Source organism: Aethalodelphis obliquidens, unplaced genomic scaffold, assembly GCF_003676395.1.
Source record: "Aethalodelphis obliquidens isolate GAN/ISIS:26980383/991018 unplaced genomic scaffold, ASM367639v1 scaffold48, whole genome shotgun sequence".
NCBI classification, from domain to species: domain Eukaryota; kingdom Metazoa; phylum Chordata; class Mammalia; order Artiodactyla; family Delphinidae; genus Aethalodelphis; species Aethalodelphis obliquidens.
In genome coordinates this window covers 12,456,344-12,475,127 of record NW_020837992.1, presented here as the reverse complement: position 1 = coordinate 12,475,127, position 18,784 = coordinate 12,456,344, and the positions used below count along the sequence as shown (strand labels likewise).

General features: G+C 37.2%; 1 protein-coding gene and 1 non-coding gene across 2 annotated transcripts in view; both read left to right on the top strand.

Moving 5' to 3' along the window:
- The window catches only part of HMCN1 (hemicentin 1), a 525,244-nt gene that overhangs the window by 502,693 nt on the left and 3,767 nt on the right, over window positions 1–18,784 (top strand). The window contains exon 105 of the mRNA XM_027083004.1: window positions 2,000–2,119. Within this exon, the coding sequence (XP_026938805.1) occupies window positions 2,000–2,119 (120 nt within the window). The remainder of the gene's footprint in view (window positions 1–1,999; window positions 2,120–18,784) is intronic.
- Window positions 15,836–15,942, top strand: LOC113607579 (U6 spliceosomal RNA). Its single transcript, XR_003427994.1, has one exon. It is a non-coding gene; the product is annotated as a U6 spliceosomal RNA (small nuclear RNA).

Below are 18,784 nucleotides of genomic sequence, written 5' to 3'. Positions count from 1 at the left end.
ATAGTCATTCCCACTGAAGGGTTTTCATATCCTATTAACATTCCATTCTCTGCCTTCGTCTTAGACAACTCTTCTCTTCTACCTTTACTCCCCTGCTCCAAAAATCCTTGTTTATGCTCTGATAAATGAGTGAAACGGTATTTCCCACACCATATGCCATCTAGTTGACTTCTAGATCATCTGAAGGTCCAAGCCATTTGAAGAAAGAGTCCCTGATTAATAACCAGTTCTCCATTTCTTTATCACAATCTGTGCCCTGTAGTTTCATCACAGTAGAGTGTTATGAATGTTTTATGTGCCTTTGTGTTTATATTACACTAATATGTTTATGTGAATTACCTTCCCAAAACCATCTACTATGTGAGGCACCTACTATTTCAGAGTGAGGACCAATCTTGGAGACTCTAAAGTAAATTTCTATAACTAGTCTATGACTGGATATTTAAGTTTTATTTGGGGGCAATAAATAGACTAAGACATTTAGAAATATTTCTTAAAATATGGTGAGTATTTTCTGGCGTTGGTACTAATGAAGAAATTTACACTAAGATTGCAGACAGCTTTGGAATTATGTAACAAGCAACCTGCAGTAAACACCAAATGCCTTTAATTAACCATCTAGGATAGACACTTTACAAAGGATTCAGATTAACACCATGGAATTTTGTTAGACTTGGGCTAAGATTTAGCTTTTTAGGGAATTGATTCCAAAGCTTAATAGGGAAAACAAACGTTGCATTGCTTCTGAACACCAAAATCACACTTGGGGCCACTTTAAAATTCATACTCTGGAAAGTGTGATATCTACTACTTGGAGTTCAATGTCATTTACATTTCTGTTGTTATCTTAGGTTAAAGCCGATTATAAAGGGAAAAAGTAAAAATATATCAAAAGTTCTGCAGTGAGTGCTTTGGTTAACCAAACTGGGGCAAAAACAATGACAAATGTTTGATGAGCGTTTGTCATTAACAGATTTTGAGTCACTGCAATTATCATCTGAGCAGATGCACAATGAACAGGTCCTTTTGCTGAGCCATCTCCAGGGTTTCACTTTGTCTTCCCTTTACTTCCAGCCCTCAGCACTCCTGCTTCCGTTTCATACCACATTCTCTTCCTTCTAACACTGGTTGGCACATTTTAATATTAGGCAAAACACAACTGAGACAAGAAATCTGAGGCTTCTCAAATCCCATCCCTGATTCTGAAAGCAAATATCAATTAATTTTTTTACTATCTATTCCCACTCTTTTTATTGCTGTTTTCTTGACTTTGTTTAGTAATAGCAGGTAGCTTAGCTCTTTATAATTTGTTTTTCATATATTACATGTTTGAACCTTCCAACAAGCCTGTGAAGTAGGGAGATTGTATCAGTGACTCCTGTTGGCAGAAGAATCAACTGAGATCCTGAGAAGTTAAGTGGCTGGCCCAAAGTAACATAGCAACTATATGTATATCTAGTTGCCATTAGTACTTTACAGTTGTATGAAGTTGGATGAATATTCCTATCACAAAGATAAAACCGCCTCCACTTAATGATATCTGCTATAGACATGGCTGTTGGAGAGAGAGAGGCTGCTAAACTTTAAACAAAATAGAAACGAGTATTTTCCCAATTAATCTCAATAGAAACTTTATCTTTTAGGTAAATTCTACTGTGTTCTGTCAAGAGTTTAGTACCTTGGTGGTTTAGGATCCTGTACAGGTCTGTTTCATCTGTCATTCCAATATTAATTACTTAACTAATATTGCAATTGGCCAGTTTGGGGCTTCAGCTCCTATGTGCTTATACACAGAAGAGATGTTCATATTTTATAATACAGGACAGTTTATATTGTACTCCATTAAAAATATACTGATATGAAACAGCACTGAACGTTTTTAAGCACAAGTATAAAATCAAGTTTTCTGTTGTATATCAACAACTTGTTTATAGTTGATTCTGCCACAGTTTCTGCCTTTGTTTCGCATGGTTATACACACTGCTTTTTTTCTGCACAGATATTGATGAATGTGAAAATAGAGACACCTGCCAGCATGAGTGTAAAAATACCTTTGGGAGCTATCAGTGTATCTGCCCGCCTGGCTATCAACTCATGCTCAATGGAAAAACATGTCAAGGTGAGAAAACGTTGGGACATTTATTGCTACAACTTAACGTAAAATGAATATAGTGTGAGAAATGTCTTTTTTTTTGAATAATTTTTCTTCTAGTTGCTTCCTCTCCTCTCACATTCCCATGGGTCAGACTTAATCTATAATCCTTGCTTTTGCAAGCAGGAGAAAGCAATTAAGCAAAGGAAGAGTTGAGAAACACTTTTGGTATGGTCTTACCAGAAGGAGCAAGAATGCCTAAGCCACTTCATATCATATATATATATATATATATATTTAAAACTAAATGGAAATAGACCTCTTCAAACATGTTTTCACAGTTCAGCTAAGAAGAAAGGAGAAATGAGAAGAGTGCTCAGTAAATGTACCTCAGTATTAGGCATTATTTTATACTTTGTCTTAGTGATCAGTGGGTAACTGATTAATCCACTCATTCTTTGAGTCAAATGATGAGTAACAATCATGTGACAGAGTTGCAGGATGCAGGAGGTTAAAACAGATGAATAATGTACACTCTCTTCCCTTTATGATCTTAGAGTCTAGTGGAGACAGACATGCAAATAAGTGCATAATCAACATACAAGGCTGTAGGTGTTATAACTGTTTTAGATAATGTGTAGTGATGGTAGAAAGAAAATCAATCTCAGTAGCAAAATTGTTAAACAAAAATGTGAAAGGAGCATTGTATATTGATGAGGTTTAGTATGTTGTAACGTGTCCTTGATCAAAAGAATATGAACTTGTATAAATCGTTAAAATCTTCTAAGAAACCACCTCAATTCCATAGACAAAATCTAAGAATATTATATAGGTCTTAATAAGCCTCTGAATTTTATTAGTTTCTGTCATGTATAAAAGACTTCCCTTCACAGAAGACTTGCTAAGATGCAGCTCATGGAAATGTGTTCCAGAAGCCAAGACCAGGATGCACAATGGCTTCACCCGAGTTACCATGAGCTTCCACACGCTTACTCAACCCATTCACCCATCACACTCCCTGAGAGTCCCCACTAATCCTGTGGGCTGGAGAAGGAAAATGAACTCAATAATAACCTTTACTCCCAGCCATCACTCAAACATTTATGAAGAACTTACCCTGTGAGGAACATCTTACTAAGTTTTGAAATACTGGAAGAACATACATACATTATAGTTTTATGTCTTTCCAAAACAACTGTTATCTCATTTTAATCAGCAGTATAGTTTTGTCAAGAACAATAATTTGTACCCATTCTACAGATGATAAAACTAATTCTCAGAGTGGTTATGTGAGTCTCAATGTCCTAGAACCATCAAGAGCAAGGGTAGGACTTGATCACAGATCTCACAATGTCAGAAATGGTCCTTTATCTCTCCTGTGATGCTGTGAACACCAGGGTCATTGTATTGTGGGAGCAGACAGAGGTTAGAGCACTTACGTTGTCCATATTTTATAACTTCTCCAGCTCTTCAACCCAAGAATCCTTCTGAAAAGGTGGCAGTGCACAACACTAACATTACACTCCCAACAGGTACACCAGGCACCAAGGAAGGAAGGGGGTAGATACTAAGCATTTGGAATAACCAGCCAGACTGAAAACTCCTTAGCCAGATTTATATATATATATACATATAAATTTATTTATTTTATTTATTTATTTTTGGCTGCATTGGGTATTCGTTGCTGCGCGCGGGCTTTCTCTAGTTGCAGCAGGTGGGGGCGACTTCATTGTGGTGCATGGGCTTCTCATTGCAGTGGCTTCTCTTCTTACGGAGCACGGGCTCTTGGCATGTGGGCTTCAGTAGTTGTGGCACACGGGCTCAGTAGTTGTGGCACACAGGCTTATTTGCTCCGCGGCATGTGGGATCTTCCCGGACTGGGGCTCGAACCCATGTTCCCTGCATTGGCAGGTGGATTCCTAACCACTGCGCCACGAGGGAAGCCCCTTTAGCCAGATTTTTAAGGGTTATATTATGTCATATTCTCATTAGAGGATTTTTTCTTCTGTAAATTATTCCAGTTTGTTTTTTTTAGTTGCCCTTGTCACTCCTTCACTTCAAAACATTTTTCAGCTTTCACTTTTACTCCAGAGAGTGGAAAATAATGTGCACAAATCAGAAACAGGTATCATTTAAAATGTTTGCAATTTAAATGAGTTATATATTTTTGTGGTTTTAAAAAAAGACATGAGGGACTTCCCTGGTGGCACAGTGGTTAAGAATCCACCTGCCAATGCAGGGGATATGGGTTCGATCCCTGGTCCAGGAGGATCCCACATGCTGTGGAGCAACTAAGCCCGTGTGCCACAACTACTGAGTCTGCGCTCTACAGCCCGAGAGCCACAGCTGCTGAGGCCACGTGCCACACCTACTGAAGCCCACGCGCCTAGAGCCCGTGCTCTGTGACAAGAGAAGCCACTGCAATGAGAAGCCCGTGCACCACAATGAAGAGTAGCCCCCACTCGCCGCAACTAGAGAAAGCCCGTGCGCAGCAACGAAGACCCAATGCAGCCAATAATTAATTAATTAATTAACTTTTTAAAAAGTTGTCTAAGAAAAAACATGAGAGACAACAATTATGACCTTTAAAGAAGTCTTTACTCTAAAGAATAACTTGGAGTCTTTATAGCTTTAGAAAGTGTTTGAGGCATTTATGAGGAACAAAGTGCTACTTTTCATTCACAGATAAATTTTTGAATCTTTATACATTAGTGATAGAAACATCAGTAATAAAAGGGATATTAAAGTGAATTTGACACTGAATGAGGACAAAGACTAGTCTAAAGTGGAAGTCACCAGCCTAAAAAATGAAAAACAAAAAACATGACCAATTATAATTTGCCCCAGAAGCAGAGAGGAGAAACTAAAAAATCCGTATGCTAATTTTAAGCACCGTTAATCTAATTCTAAAACTGTAAGAACACTACATGTTGGCATTGCATTCGAAATGAGTGTTCTAATCTATCCAAGTTTTTAAGAAGCAATTCATAATGTTTGTCAAGAATCTGAATTACTCTACACCCTCTATAAGACAAATGTTTCAAGTATGCTTATCCTAAACTACTTTTTTAATGTATCCAGAGCACTTGGTTAAATGCACTCATATGTTCTAAAGCTATTATTGTGAAAGTTTTTCAGCTCATCTTGGTATTCTTTTCTTGTAGCAATAATATTTATGTTATGAAATCCCTATACTTTAATTTTTATCATAATAATTTTCTAATAATATTTTATAAAAACCAGACATCACCACACTGTCAGTTAACAGAAGACAGTCTGATTTCTCCATCTTTTCTAGCTTCTTTTTTTAAGACCAATGAGTAAAGTGAATGAACAGAGTGACTAGAGTGAATGCCTACAGGATGCTTACTCCTGAGGAGATAGCAGTAGACAGAAGACAAAGGAGGGCTACCTTCCCCAAAGCTCAAATACTTTATGAAAGCTCTTCTATAGGAAGTGTACATTATTATGGAGCTAGAGACAAACACTGTGTATATTAGATTCTCATATCTCTGATAGATTTATTTGCAGCCAATGAAAATCTGTGATAAGGTAGCTGTTCTTATTATGCCTGGACGTGTGTCCAGATTCTGGCCTCCAATCACCATTTTCATGGACCCTAGTAGCCCACTGGCCTCCATGTTTCTGCATGAGTTCACTCTAAAAATTAAAGCTAAAATGAAATTTGGAGTATGGATGGGCAGGGAATTTTTTTTATGGAGAGAAAAGAAGATAAGATTAATTGAATTTCTTTCACGTTTTCCTAAAGGGCTTTTCACTTCATTCTGAGACAATCTCATTTTGTCAAGGAGATGGAGCACTGCTGGCAGATAAAATCATAATTAGAAATTGGTTTACAGAGACAAAAGGCAAGATTTAACTGAAATAAAACATGTTTCACTCTGTTCCATTCCTGGAGGAAAACTAGTCCTAATATAAAACGAGTAATAGAAAGCACATTATGTCATTATCAGCACATCTAAGTAACTAAAAAGTCAAGTAAGTGATTTACTCCATATAATTCTAGCTTAATATCTTTTGACTTTGTACAGACTACTGTTAAGTTTAAAGAAACTAATTACATTGTATGTCATTTCCTTAAGAAATGGAATATATTTGGAACCAAATCTAAAAATGATCATTTTTGACACAGAAATGCCAATGGCATTTCTGGACAAGATGGTGGAGTAGATGGATCTTGAGCTCACATCCTCTCAAAAGCACAACATTTATTCTTCACGATTTATATACTGTCTCTTGGAATATCTTCTTGCCTTTTTTTTATAGTAATATTCCAAGTTATTTACGAGTTCACGAAAAACTTCACAAATTTAACCCAAGATCAATATAAATACCATCATGCAGATACCGAGTCACTACTATGAAATGACATAATAGTTACACATACCCATTGGTTGTGGCACCAATTCCATGACTGAAGTACGTTTGACCTTTAGAACCTACCTCTCCAAAAAACTGATTTGGGTCCAATTATACATCAGAATCTATGTTTATTCAAATACTAAAGAAGAAAATGTTACAAGTGGCTCTGTCCAGCCCATTGACTTAAACTTTCTCTAAAATTAGTCTTCATATTTTTTGTTTACCTACTCCAAAAAGAAATTTGAAAACCTTCACTCATACTTGTAAAAATCAACCTCCAAAGTTTCTTACCATGTTTAAATAGTTACAGAGAATGTGAGTTCTGGCATTGGTGTTTACGTGCTTTCAATGTATTTTCATCAAAACTTTGGAACTGCACACTTAGTTACTGGAGGATGACCACCATATAATTTAAAAGTGTTTACTCATTGTAAAACCAACCAGACTGTCAGAAAAATGTCTAAAGTCTTTTTTCTGTTCAAGTAAAAGTGTTAGTAGGTGTTCCTATGACAGCTAGCTCACTTCTGAAATCTAATTTAAAATGGAGAACTAAGACCATTGGTTTGTAGCCATGAGGAAATAAGGCCTGCCACTATCAATATATGCCACCAGTTTTCTTACCCTTCCTATGTGCCTGGAAGCATTTTATACCCTGTATCATAAAGAAATTTGCAATTAGTGGAAACATTTTTTTGTAAAGCAGAAGAAGGATGTAAGAGGGAAGAGTTTGGGAAAGGAGAACTCCAGGCCATAGGAAATTCTCAAGCAGATTGATTTTAGGAAGGAGAACTTAGGAGGGAAAATCAAAATCTGAATGGAGAGCAGGACAAGATGGTGGAGTAGCTGGATCTTGAGCTCACATCCTCTCAAAAGCACAACAAAATCACAACTAACTGCTCAACAACCACTGATTTAAAAAAAGACTGGAACCTAACAAAAAAGATAGTCTACATCCAAAGACATTACAAATAGAACTACCATACGACCCAGCAATCCCACTACTGGGCATATACCCTGAGAAAACCAGAATTCAAAAAGAGTCATGTACCAGTATGTTCACTGCAGCTCTATTTACAATAGCCAGGACATGGAAGCAACCTCAGTGTCCATCTACAGATGAATGGATAAAGAAGATGTGGCACATATATACAATGGAATATTACTCAGCCATAAAAAGAAACAAAATTGAGTTATTTGTGGTGAGGTGGATGGACCTAGAGTCTGTCATACAGAGTGAAGTAAGTCAGAAAGAGAAAAACAAATACCATATGCTAATACATATATATGGAATCTAAGAAAAAAAAAGGTCATGAAGAACCTAGGGGTAAGACAGGAATAAAGACACAGACCTACTAGAGCACGGACTTGAGGATATGGGGAGGGGGAGGAGTAGGTTGTGACAAGGTGAGAGAGAGGCATGGACATATATACACTATCAAGCATAAAGTGGATAGCTAGTAGGAAGCAGCTGCATAGCACAGGGAGATCAGTTAGGTGGTTTGTGACTGCCTAGAGGGGTGGGATAGGGAGGGTGGGAGGGAGGGAGATGCAGGAGGGAAGAGAAATGGGAACATGTGTATATGTATAACTGATTCACTTTGTTATAAGGCAGAAACTAACACACCATTGTAAAGCAATTATACTCCAATAAAGATGTTAAAAAAAAATAAAAGAAGAAGAAACCCAACGAGACGGTACAAGGGGCTCACTCGCAATATAATCAAACCCTATGACCCCCAGGTGGGCAACCCACAAACTGGAGAACAGTTATATCACAGAAGTTCTCCCACAGGAGTGAGTTCTGAACCCCATGTCAGGCTCCCAGCCTGGGGTTCTGGCATTGGGAGAAGGAGCGCCCAGAGCACTTGATGTTGAAGGCCAGCAGGGCTTGAGTCCAGGAGCTCCACAGGAGTAGGGGAAACAGAGACCCACTCTTGGAGGGTGCATAGAAGGTCTTGTGTACACCATGACCCAGGGCAAAAGCAGTGACTTCATTAGGAGCCTGGGCCAGACCTACCTGCTGGTCCTGGAGGATTTCCTGAGGAGGTGGGGGGCAGCTGTGGCTCACTGTGGGGACAAGGACACCACTGGCAGAGGTACGGGGGATTATTTATTAGCATGAGCTCCCCTAGAGGCTGCCATCTTGGTACCATGATCTGGCCTCACCCAACAGACTGTAGGCCCCAATTCTGGACACCTCAGGCCAAACAAGCAACAGGGCAGGAACACAAAGCAACAGGGCAGGAACACAGCCCCACACATCAGCAGACAGGCTGCATAAGGACTTCCTGAGCCCACAGCCACCTCTAGACATGCCCTTTGACATGGCCCTGCCCACCACAGGGTCAAGACCCAGCTTCACCCACCAGAAGCAAGAAAACTACAGTCTGGCAGCCTGCAGAACAGAGTCCACAGACACAGATAAGAACCTACCCCAGGACTAGCTTGGTCCCTGGCCCTTGGTGACAAGAAGGGAGTGTACTTCTGGGACACATAGGACATCCCCTACAGGGAGCCACTTCTCCAAGGTCAAGAAACATAACTAACCTTCCACATACATAAAAATACAAATAGAAATCTAGACAAAATGAGGGAGAGGGGAGTATGTTCCAGACCAAGGAACAAGATAAAACCCCAGAAGAACAACTAAGTGACGTGGAGATAGACAATGTACCTGAGAAAGAGTTCAGAGTAATGATCATAAAGATGATCCAAGAACTCAGGAAAACAATGGATGCACAGAGCAAGAAGTTACAAGAAGTTTTTAACTAAGAGATAGAAAATATAAAGAACAACCAAACAGAGTTGAATACAATAACTGAAGTGCAAAACACACTAGAAGGAATCAGTAGCAGAGTAAGTGAGGCAGAGAATGGATAAAGTGAGCTGGAAGACAGAGTAGTGGAAATCACTGCCACATAACAGAATAAAGAAAAAAATGAAATGAGGATAGTTTAAGAGACCTCTGGGACAACATCAAACGTACCAACATTCACATAATAGAGGTCCCAGAAGGAGGAGAGAGGGGGAAAGGGCCTGAGGAGATATAAAGAGATAATAGCCAAAAATTCCCTAACATGGAAAAGGAAGCAGTAACCCATGTCCAGAAAGTGGAGAGAGTACCATATAGGATCAACCAAAGGAGGAACATGCCAAGGCACATAGTAATCAAACTGACAAAGAGAAAATATTAAAAGCAACAAGGGAAAAGCAACAAATAACCTCATGGGGCTTCCCTTGTATGTTATCAGCTGATTTTTCAGCAGAAAATCTGGCCAGAAGAGAGTGGTACAATAAGGTGATGAAAGGGAAAACCCCACAACCTAGGATTCTCTAGCCAGCAAGGCTCTCATTCAGATTTTGATGGAGAAATCCAAAGCTTTACAGACAAGCAAAAGCCAAAAGAATTCAGTACCACCAAACCAGCTTTACAACAAATGCTTAGGGAACGTCTCTAGGTGAAAAAGAAAAGGCCACAACTAGAAACAAGATTACAAAATGGGAAAGCTCACTGGTAAAGGCAAACCTACAGTAAAGGTAGGAAATCATCCATATTCAAATATGATATCTAACCCAGGAATCGTGAGAAGACAGTAAAAATGCAGGATACTTGAAGTGCACTTGAAATTAAGAGATCAGCAACTTAAAACAATCATGTATATATATAGACAGTTATATGAAAACCTAATGGCAAATGCAAACCAAAAATCTATAACAGATATACACACACAGAAAAAAAAAATGGAATCCAAACACAATTCTAAAGATAGTCATCAAATCACAAGAGAAGAGAACAAAAGAGGAAGGGAAGAAAAAACACCTACAAAAACAAATCCAAAAGGATTAACAAAATGGCAGTAAGAACATACATATAAATAATTACCTTAAATATAAATGGATTAAATGCTCTAACCAAAAGACATGTTTACAAACGGATAAATTGATAGAAAAACAAGACTGGTATATATATAGTCTACAAGAGACTACTTCAGATATAGGGACACATACAGACTGAAAGTAAGGGAATGGAAAAAGATATTCCATGCAAATGGAAATCAAAAGAAAGCTGCAGTAGCAATACTCGTATCAGACAAAAGAGACTTTAAAATAAAGACTGCTAAAAGAGACAAAGAAGAACACTACATAATGATCAAGGAATCAATCTAAGAAGAAGAGATAACAATTGTAACTGTATTGGGTTGGCCAAAAGTTCTTTCAGGTTTTTCCTTAAGATGTTACAGAAAAACCCAAACGAACTTGTTGGCCAACCCAATATACGCACCCAACATAGGAGCACCATAATATGTGAGGCAATTATTAACGGACATAAAAGGAGAAATTGACAGTAGCATAGTAATAGTGGGGGACTTTAACACCCCATTTATATCAATGGACAGATCATCCAGACAGAAAATCAGTAAGGAAACACAGCACTTAAGTGACACATTAGACCAGATGGACTTAATTGATGTTTATAGAGCATTCCATCCAAAAACAGCAGAATACACATTCAAGTTCAAATGGAACATACTCTAGGACTGATCACATTCTGGGCCACAAAGCAAGCTTCAGTAAATTTAAGAAAATTGAAATCATAATCAAGCATCTTTTCTGACCGCAATGCTATGAGATTAGGAATCAACTACAAGAAAAAAACTGCAAAAAACACAAACACATGGAGGCTAAACAGTATGCTACTAAACAAACAGATCACTGAAGAAAGCAGAGGAAATCAAAAAATACCTAGAGACAAATGAAAACAAAAACATGACGATCCAAAACCTATGGGACACAGAAAAAGCAGTTCTAAGAGAGACGTTTGTAGCTGTACAAGCTTACCTCAGGAAATAAGAAAAGTCTCAAACAACCTAACCTTACACCTAAAGCAATTACAGAAAGAAGAATAAACAAAACCCAAAGTTAGTAGAAGTAAAGAAATCATAAAGATCAGAGTAGAAATAAATGAAATAGAGATGAAGAGAAAACAGTAGAAAATATCAGTAAAACTGAAATCTGGTTCTTTAAAAAAGAATGAACCTATGTATATATATAACTGAATTACTGTGCTATACACCTGAAACTAACATAACATTGTAAATCAATTATACTCCAATAAAATTTTTTTAAATAAAATAAAAATAAGTCAGAGTATTAAAGTGAAAATAAAAGCCAGTTCTTTGAAAAGATAAACAAAATTGATAAACCTTCAGACTCATCAAGAAAAAAAGTGAGAGGGCCCAAATCAATAAAATCAGAAATGAACAAGGAGGTGTTACAACTGAAACTACAGAAATACAAAGGACCATACTAAAAGCAACTATATGCCAATAACATGGACAGCCTAGAAAAAAATGGACAAATTCCTAGGAAGGTACAATCTCCCAAGACTGAATCAGGAAGAAATAGGAAATATGAACAGAATAATCACAAGTACTGAAAGTGAAACTGATTAAAATATTTCAAACAAACAAAAGCCCAGGACCAAATGGCTTCACAGGCAAGTTCTATCAAACATTTAGAAAAGAGTTAACACCTATCCTTCTGAAGCTGTTCCAAAAACTTGCAGAGGAAGGAACACTTCCAAACTCATTCAATGAGGCCACCATCACTCTGATACCAAAGCCAGGCAAAGATACCACAAAAAAAGAAAAAACACAGGCCAATACCACTGATGAACACAGGTGCAAAACTCCTCAAAATACTAGCAAACTAAATCCAACAATACATTAAAAGTATCATACACCATGATCAAGTGGGATTTACCCCAGGGATGCAAGGATTTTTCAATATCCACAAATCAATCAGTGTGATATACCACAGTAACAAATTGAAGAATAAAAACCATATGATCATCTCAATAGATGCAGAAAAAGCTTTTGGTAAAATTCAACATCCATTTATGATAAAAAAAAAAAAAGTCTCCAGACAGTGGGCATAGAGGGAACCTACCTCAACGTCATAAAGGCCATATATAACAAACCCACAGCTAAAATTATATTCAATGGCGAAAAGCTGAAAGCATTTCCTCTAAGATCAGGAACAAGACAAGGATATCCACACTCCACTTTTATTCAACATTATTTTGGAAGTCCTAGGCATGGCATTCAGAGAAGAAAAAGAAATAAAAGGAAGCCAGATTGGCAAAGAAGAAGTAAAACTGTCACTATTTGCAGATGACATGATACTATACATAGAAAATCCTAAAGATGCAATGAAAAAAACTACTAGACCTTAATAAATTCAGTAAAGTTGCTGGATACAAAATACACTGAAATCTTTTGCATTTCTATACACTAACAATGAAAGATCAGAAAGAGAAATTAAGGAAACAATCCCATTTACCATTGCATCAAAAAGAATAAAATACCTAGGAATAAACCTACCTAAGGAAAAAAAAAAACGAAACTTACCTAAGGAGAAAAAAGACCTATACTCTGAAAATTATAAGATGCTGATGAAAGAAATCAAAGATAACAGACAGATGGAAAGATATACCATGTTCTTGGATTGGAACAATCAATACTGACAACATGACTATACTACCCGAGGCAAACTGCAGATTTAATGCAGTCCCTATCAAATTACCAATGGCATTTTTCACAGAACCAGAACAAATAATTCTAAAATTTGTATGGAAACACAAAAGACCCCAAATAGCCAAAGCAATCTTGAGACAGAAAAACAGCTAGAGGAATCAGCCTCCCCTACTTCAGACTATACTATGAAGCTACAGTAAGCAAAACAGTATGGTACTGGCACAAAAACAAACATAGATCAATGGAACAGGATAGAAAGCCAGGAAATAAACCCACACACCTATGGTAAAGTAATCTACAACAAAGGAGGCAAGACTATACAATAGAGAAAAGACAGCCTGTTCAATAAGTAATGCTGGGAAAGGACAGCTACGTGTAAGAGAATGAAATTAGAACATTCTCTAACACCATGCACAAAAATAAACTCAGAATGGGTTAAAGACCTATATGTAAAGCCAGATACTATAAAACTCCTAAAGGAAAACATAGGCAGGATACTCTTTGACATACATCATAGCAATATCTTTTTGAATCTGTCTCCTGAGTAACAGAAATAAAAATAAAAATAAAATAGGAACAAATGGGACCTCATGAAACTTAAAAGCTTTTGCAGAGCAAAGGAAACCATAAACAAAATGAAAAGACAACCTACAAAATGGGAGAAAATATTTGTGAATGCTGCTACTGACAGGGATTAACCTCCAAGACATACAAACAGCTCATGACCAAAAGAAAACAACCCAATCAATAAATGGGCAGAAGCTCTAAATAGACACTTTTCCAAAGAAGACATACAGATGGCCAAAAGGCACATGAAAAGATGCTCATGCCTAATGGTTAGAGAAATGGAAATCAAAACTACAATGAGGTATCATCTCACACTGATCAGAATGGACCTCATCAAAAAGTCTCAAAATAATAAATGCTGGAGAGGGTATGGATAAAACAGAACCCTTCTACACTGTTGGTTGGAATGTAAATTGATACAGCCACTATGGAGAACAGCACAGAGGTACCTTAAGAAGCTAAAAGTAGAGCTACCATATGATCCTGCTACTTTACTCCTGGGCATATATCCAGAGGAAACCATAATTCGAAAATATACATGCACCCCAATGTTCACTGCAGCACTATTTACAATAGCCAAGACATGGAAGCAATCTAAATGTCCATCGACAGAGGAATGGATAAGGACAATGTGGTATATATATACAATGGAATGTTAGCCATAAAAAGAATGAACTGATGCCATTTGCAGCAACATAGATGGACCTAGAGATTTTCATACTAAATGAAGTCAGAGAATGACAAATATCATATGATATCATTTACATGTGGAATCTTAAAAAAAATTGAAGTATACAAAACAGAAATAGACTAATAGACACAGAAAAAAAACTTACGGTTACCAAAGGGGAAAAGGGGGGAGGGCTAAATTAGGAGTTTGGGATTAACATATACACACTACTATATATAAAATAGATAACCAACAAGGAACTACTGTATAGCACAGGGAATTATACTCAGTATTTTGTAATAACCTATAAGGGAGAAGAATCTGAAAAAGAATATATATACATATATATGTATGTATAACTGAATCACTTTGCTGTACATCTGAAACTAACACAACATTGTAAATCAACTTTACTTTACTAAAAAATTTTTTTTAAATCTGAATGGAAATTGATTCCCAAAATATTTGCCTGCTCCCAAACTGCTGGGAATTTTCATGCACTACCAGGGGAATACAGATAGCACAGTTTGAAACTATTGCTCTAAAATACGATTCTTAACTTTGGGGTCTTAATCCTTTAAATTGTGTTGAACTCTATGACTGATAAATTTTCTGGAAGGAGGGTCCAATCTTAGCCTTGCTTTATCATGCATGTGTACCTACACACTCGCACACAGAAACGTTTTCATTCACAGATCTCCTGATGCTCAAATATGGACCTCAAGTTAAGAATCATGGCTTAAAAACACTCATTTTCAGAAAGCTCAAAAATAAGTTTCTTTTAGCTTCATCTTGATGCTTCTTAATTTTGGTGATTTAAGAGTGTTTTTATTTAACAACTTTGTATAGAAAACAAAATAAAGAGCATTTCATTTGCATGTCCCCCCAATATCCTAGGGAGAGATACTTTAGGGAGAGCATCCCACCTGAAACAACTGAGGCTGGCTCCTACACAGTTCAGATTTGATCAAACTTGATTATGGTTCTTGATCCTGTTTTTTTTTCTTTACTCAGTTTCTCACCACAAGATCTGAATGAACTGTACAGTCTCCCCTAAATTTATAACTTCTTTAACTTCCACTACACTGCTTCCCACTCAACAATTTGAACTTACAAAAGAAAATACTAGGGAAGGATCATGGATCACTCATGTTTTGTTTTCTTTTGTTTTGTTGCGGTACGCGAGCCTCTCACTGTTGTGGCCTCTCCCGTCACGGAGCACAGGCTCCGGACACGCAGGCCCAGCGGGCATGGCTCACGGGCCCAGCCACTCCGCTGCATGTGGGATCCTCCCGGACCGGGGCACGAACCCGTGTCCCCTGCATCGGCAGGTGGACTCTGAACCACTGCACCACCAGGGAAGCCCGATCACTCATGTTTTAAAGAGATTCTTCACTTTACAGAAAGATTCACAAGTGCCCTTTAAATTTTTAGCTTGTTTTTAGTGAACTTAAAGTATTATTAGCTTTACAAAACTCAAATGCATTCTGTTTCTAAATATAAAGAACAGGTTTCTTAGTAGCTTCCCTTCTACTTTTATAGCTCTTATTTTCAATGTCTTTTCACATATGTTTAAATATAAATAGAGTGCTCACTTCGGCAGCACATATATTAAAATTGGAACAATACAGAGAAGATTAGCATGGCCGCTGCGCAAAGATGACACACAAATTCGTGAAGTGCTCCACATTTTTCTGTCTACAAGAGACCCACTTCAGACCTAGAGACACATACAGACTAAAAGTAAGGGTATGGAAAAAGATATTTCATGCAAATGGAAACCAAAAGAAAGCTGGAGTAGTAATTCTCATAGCAGACAAAATAGACATAAAGACTATTAGAAGAGACAAGGACACTACATAATGATCAAGGGATCGATTCAAAAAGAAGATATAACAAGTGTAAATATTTATGCACCCAACATAGGAGCACCTCAATGCATAAGGCAAATACTAACAGCCATAAAAGGGAAAATTGACAGTAACACATTCAGAGTAGGGGACTTTAACACCCCACTTTCACCAATGGAAAGATCATCCAAAATGAAAATAAATAAGGAAACACAAGCTTTAAGTGATACATTAAACAAGATGGACTTAATTGACATTTATAAGACATTCCATCCAAAAACAACAGAATACACATTTTTCTCAAGTGCTTATGGAACATTCTCCAGGATAGATCATATCTTGGGTCACAAATCAAGCCTTGGTAAATTTAAGAAAATTGAAATTGTATCAAGTATCTTTTCCAACCACAACGCTATGAGACTAGATATCAATTACAGGAAAAGATCTGTAAAAAATACAAACACATGGAGGCTAAACAATACACTACTTAATAACGAAGTGATCACTGAAGAAATCAAAGAGGAAATTAAAAAATACCTAGAAACAAATGACAATGGAGACATGATGACCCAAAACCTATGGGATGCAGCAGAAGCAGTTCTAAGAGGGAAGTTTATAGCAATAGAAGCCTACCTTAAGAAACAGGAAACATCTCGAATAAACAACCTAACCTTGCACCTAAAACAATTAGAGAAAGAAGAACAAAAAAACCCCAAACTTAGCAAAAGGAAAGAAATCCTAAAAATCAGATCAGAAATAAATGAAAAAGAAATGAAGGAAACAATAGCAAAGATCAATAAAACTAAAAGCTGGTTCTTTGAGAAGATAAACAAAATTGATAAACCATTAGCCAGACTCATCAAGAAAAAAAGGGAGAAGACTCAAATCAATAGAATTAGAAATGAAAAAGGAGAAGTAACAACTGACACTGCAGAAATACAAAAGATCATGAGGGATTACTACAAGCAACTCTGTGCCAATAAAATGGACAACCTGGAAGAAATGGACAAATTCTTAGAAAGGCACAACCTGCCAACAGTGAACCAGGTAGAAACAGAAATTATGAACGGCCAATCACAAGCACTGAAATTGAAACGGTGATTAAAAATCTTCCAACAAACAAAAGCCCAGGACCAGATGGCTTCACAGGCGAATTCTATACAACATTTAGGGAAGAGCTAACACCTATCCTTCTGAAACTCTTCCAAAATACAGCAGAGGGAGGAACACTCCCAAACTCAGTCTACGAGGCCACCATCATCCTGATACCAAAACCAGACGAGGATGTCACAAAGAAAGAAAACTACAGGCCAATATCACTGATGAACATAGATGCAAAAATCCTCAACAAAATACTAGCAAACAGAATCCAACAGCACATTAAACAGATCATACACCATGATCAAGTGGGGTTTATTCCAGGAATGCAAGGATTCTTCAATATACGCAAATCAATCAGCGTGATACACTATATTAAACTGAAGAAGAAAAACCATATGATCATCTCAATAGATGCAGAGAAAGCTTTTGACAAAATTCAACACCCATTTATGATAAAAACCCTGCAGAAAGTAGGCATAGAGGGAACTTTCCTCAACATAATAAAGGCCATATATGACAATCCCACAGCCAACATCGTCCTCAATGGTGAAAACTGAAACCATTTCCACTAAGATCAAGAACAACACAAGGTTGCCCACTCTCACCACTTATTCAACATAGTTTTGGAAGTTTTAGCCACAGCAAGCAGAGAAGAAAAGGAAATAAAAGGAATCCAAATTGGAAAAGAAGAAGTAAAGCTGTCACTGTTTGCACATGACATGATACTATACATAGAGAATCCTAAAGATGCTACCAGAAAACTACTAGAGCTAATCAATGAATTTGGTAAAGTAGCAGGATACAAAATTAATGCACAGAAATCTCTGGCATTCCTATACACTAATGATGAAAAATCTGAAAGTGAAATCAAGAAAAGACTCCCACTTACCATTGCAACAAAAAGAATAAAATATCTAGGAATAAACTTACCTAAGGAGACAAAAGACCTGTATGCTGAAAATTATAAGACACTGATGAAAGAAATTAAAGATGATACAAATAGATGGATGTTCCGTGTTCTTGGATTGGAAGAATCAATACTGTGAAAATGACTGTACCACCGAAAGCAATCTACAAATGCAGTGCAATCCCTATCAAACTACCACTGGCATTTTTCACAGAACTAGAACAAAAAATTTCACGATTTGTATGGAAACACAAAAGACCCTGAATAGCCAAAGCAATCTTGAGAACGAAAAACGAAACTGGAGGAATCAGGCTCCCTGACTTCAGACTATACTACAAAGCTACAGTAATCAAGACAGTATGGTACTGGCACAAAAACAGAAAGATAGATCAATGGAACAGGATAGAAAGCCCAGAGATAAATCCACGCACATACGGTCACCTTATCTTTGATAAAGGAGGCAGGAATGTACAGTGGAGAAAGGACAGCCTCTTCAATAAGTGGTGCTGGGCAAACTGGACAGATACATGTAAAAGTATGAGATTAGATCACTCCCTAACACCATACACAAAAATAAGCTCAAAATGGATTAAAGACCTAAATGTAAAGCCAGAAACTATCAAACTCTTAAAGGAAAACATAGGCAGAACACTCTATGACATAAATCACAGCAAGATC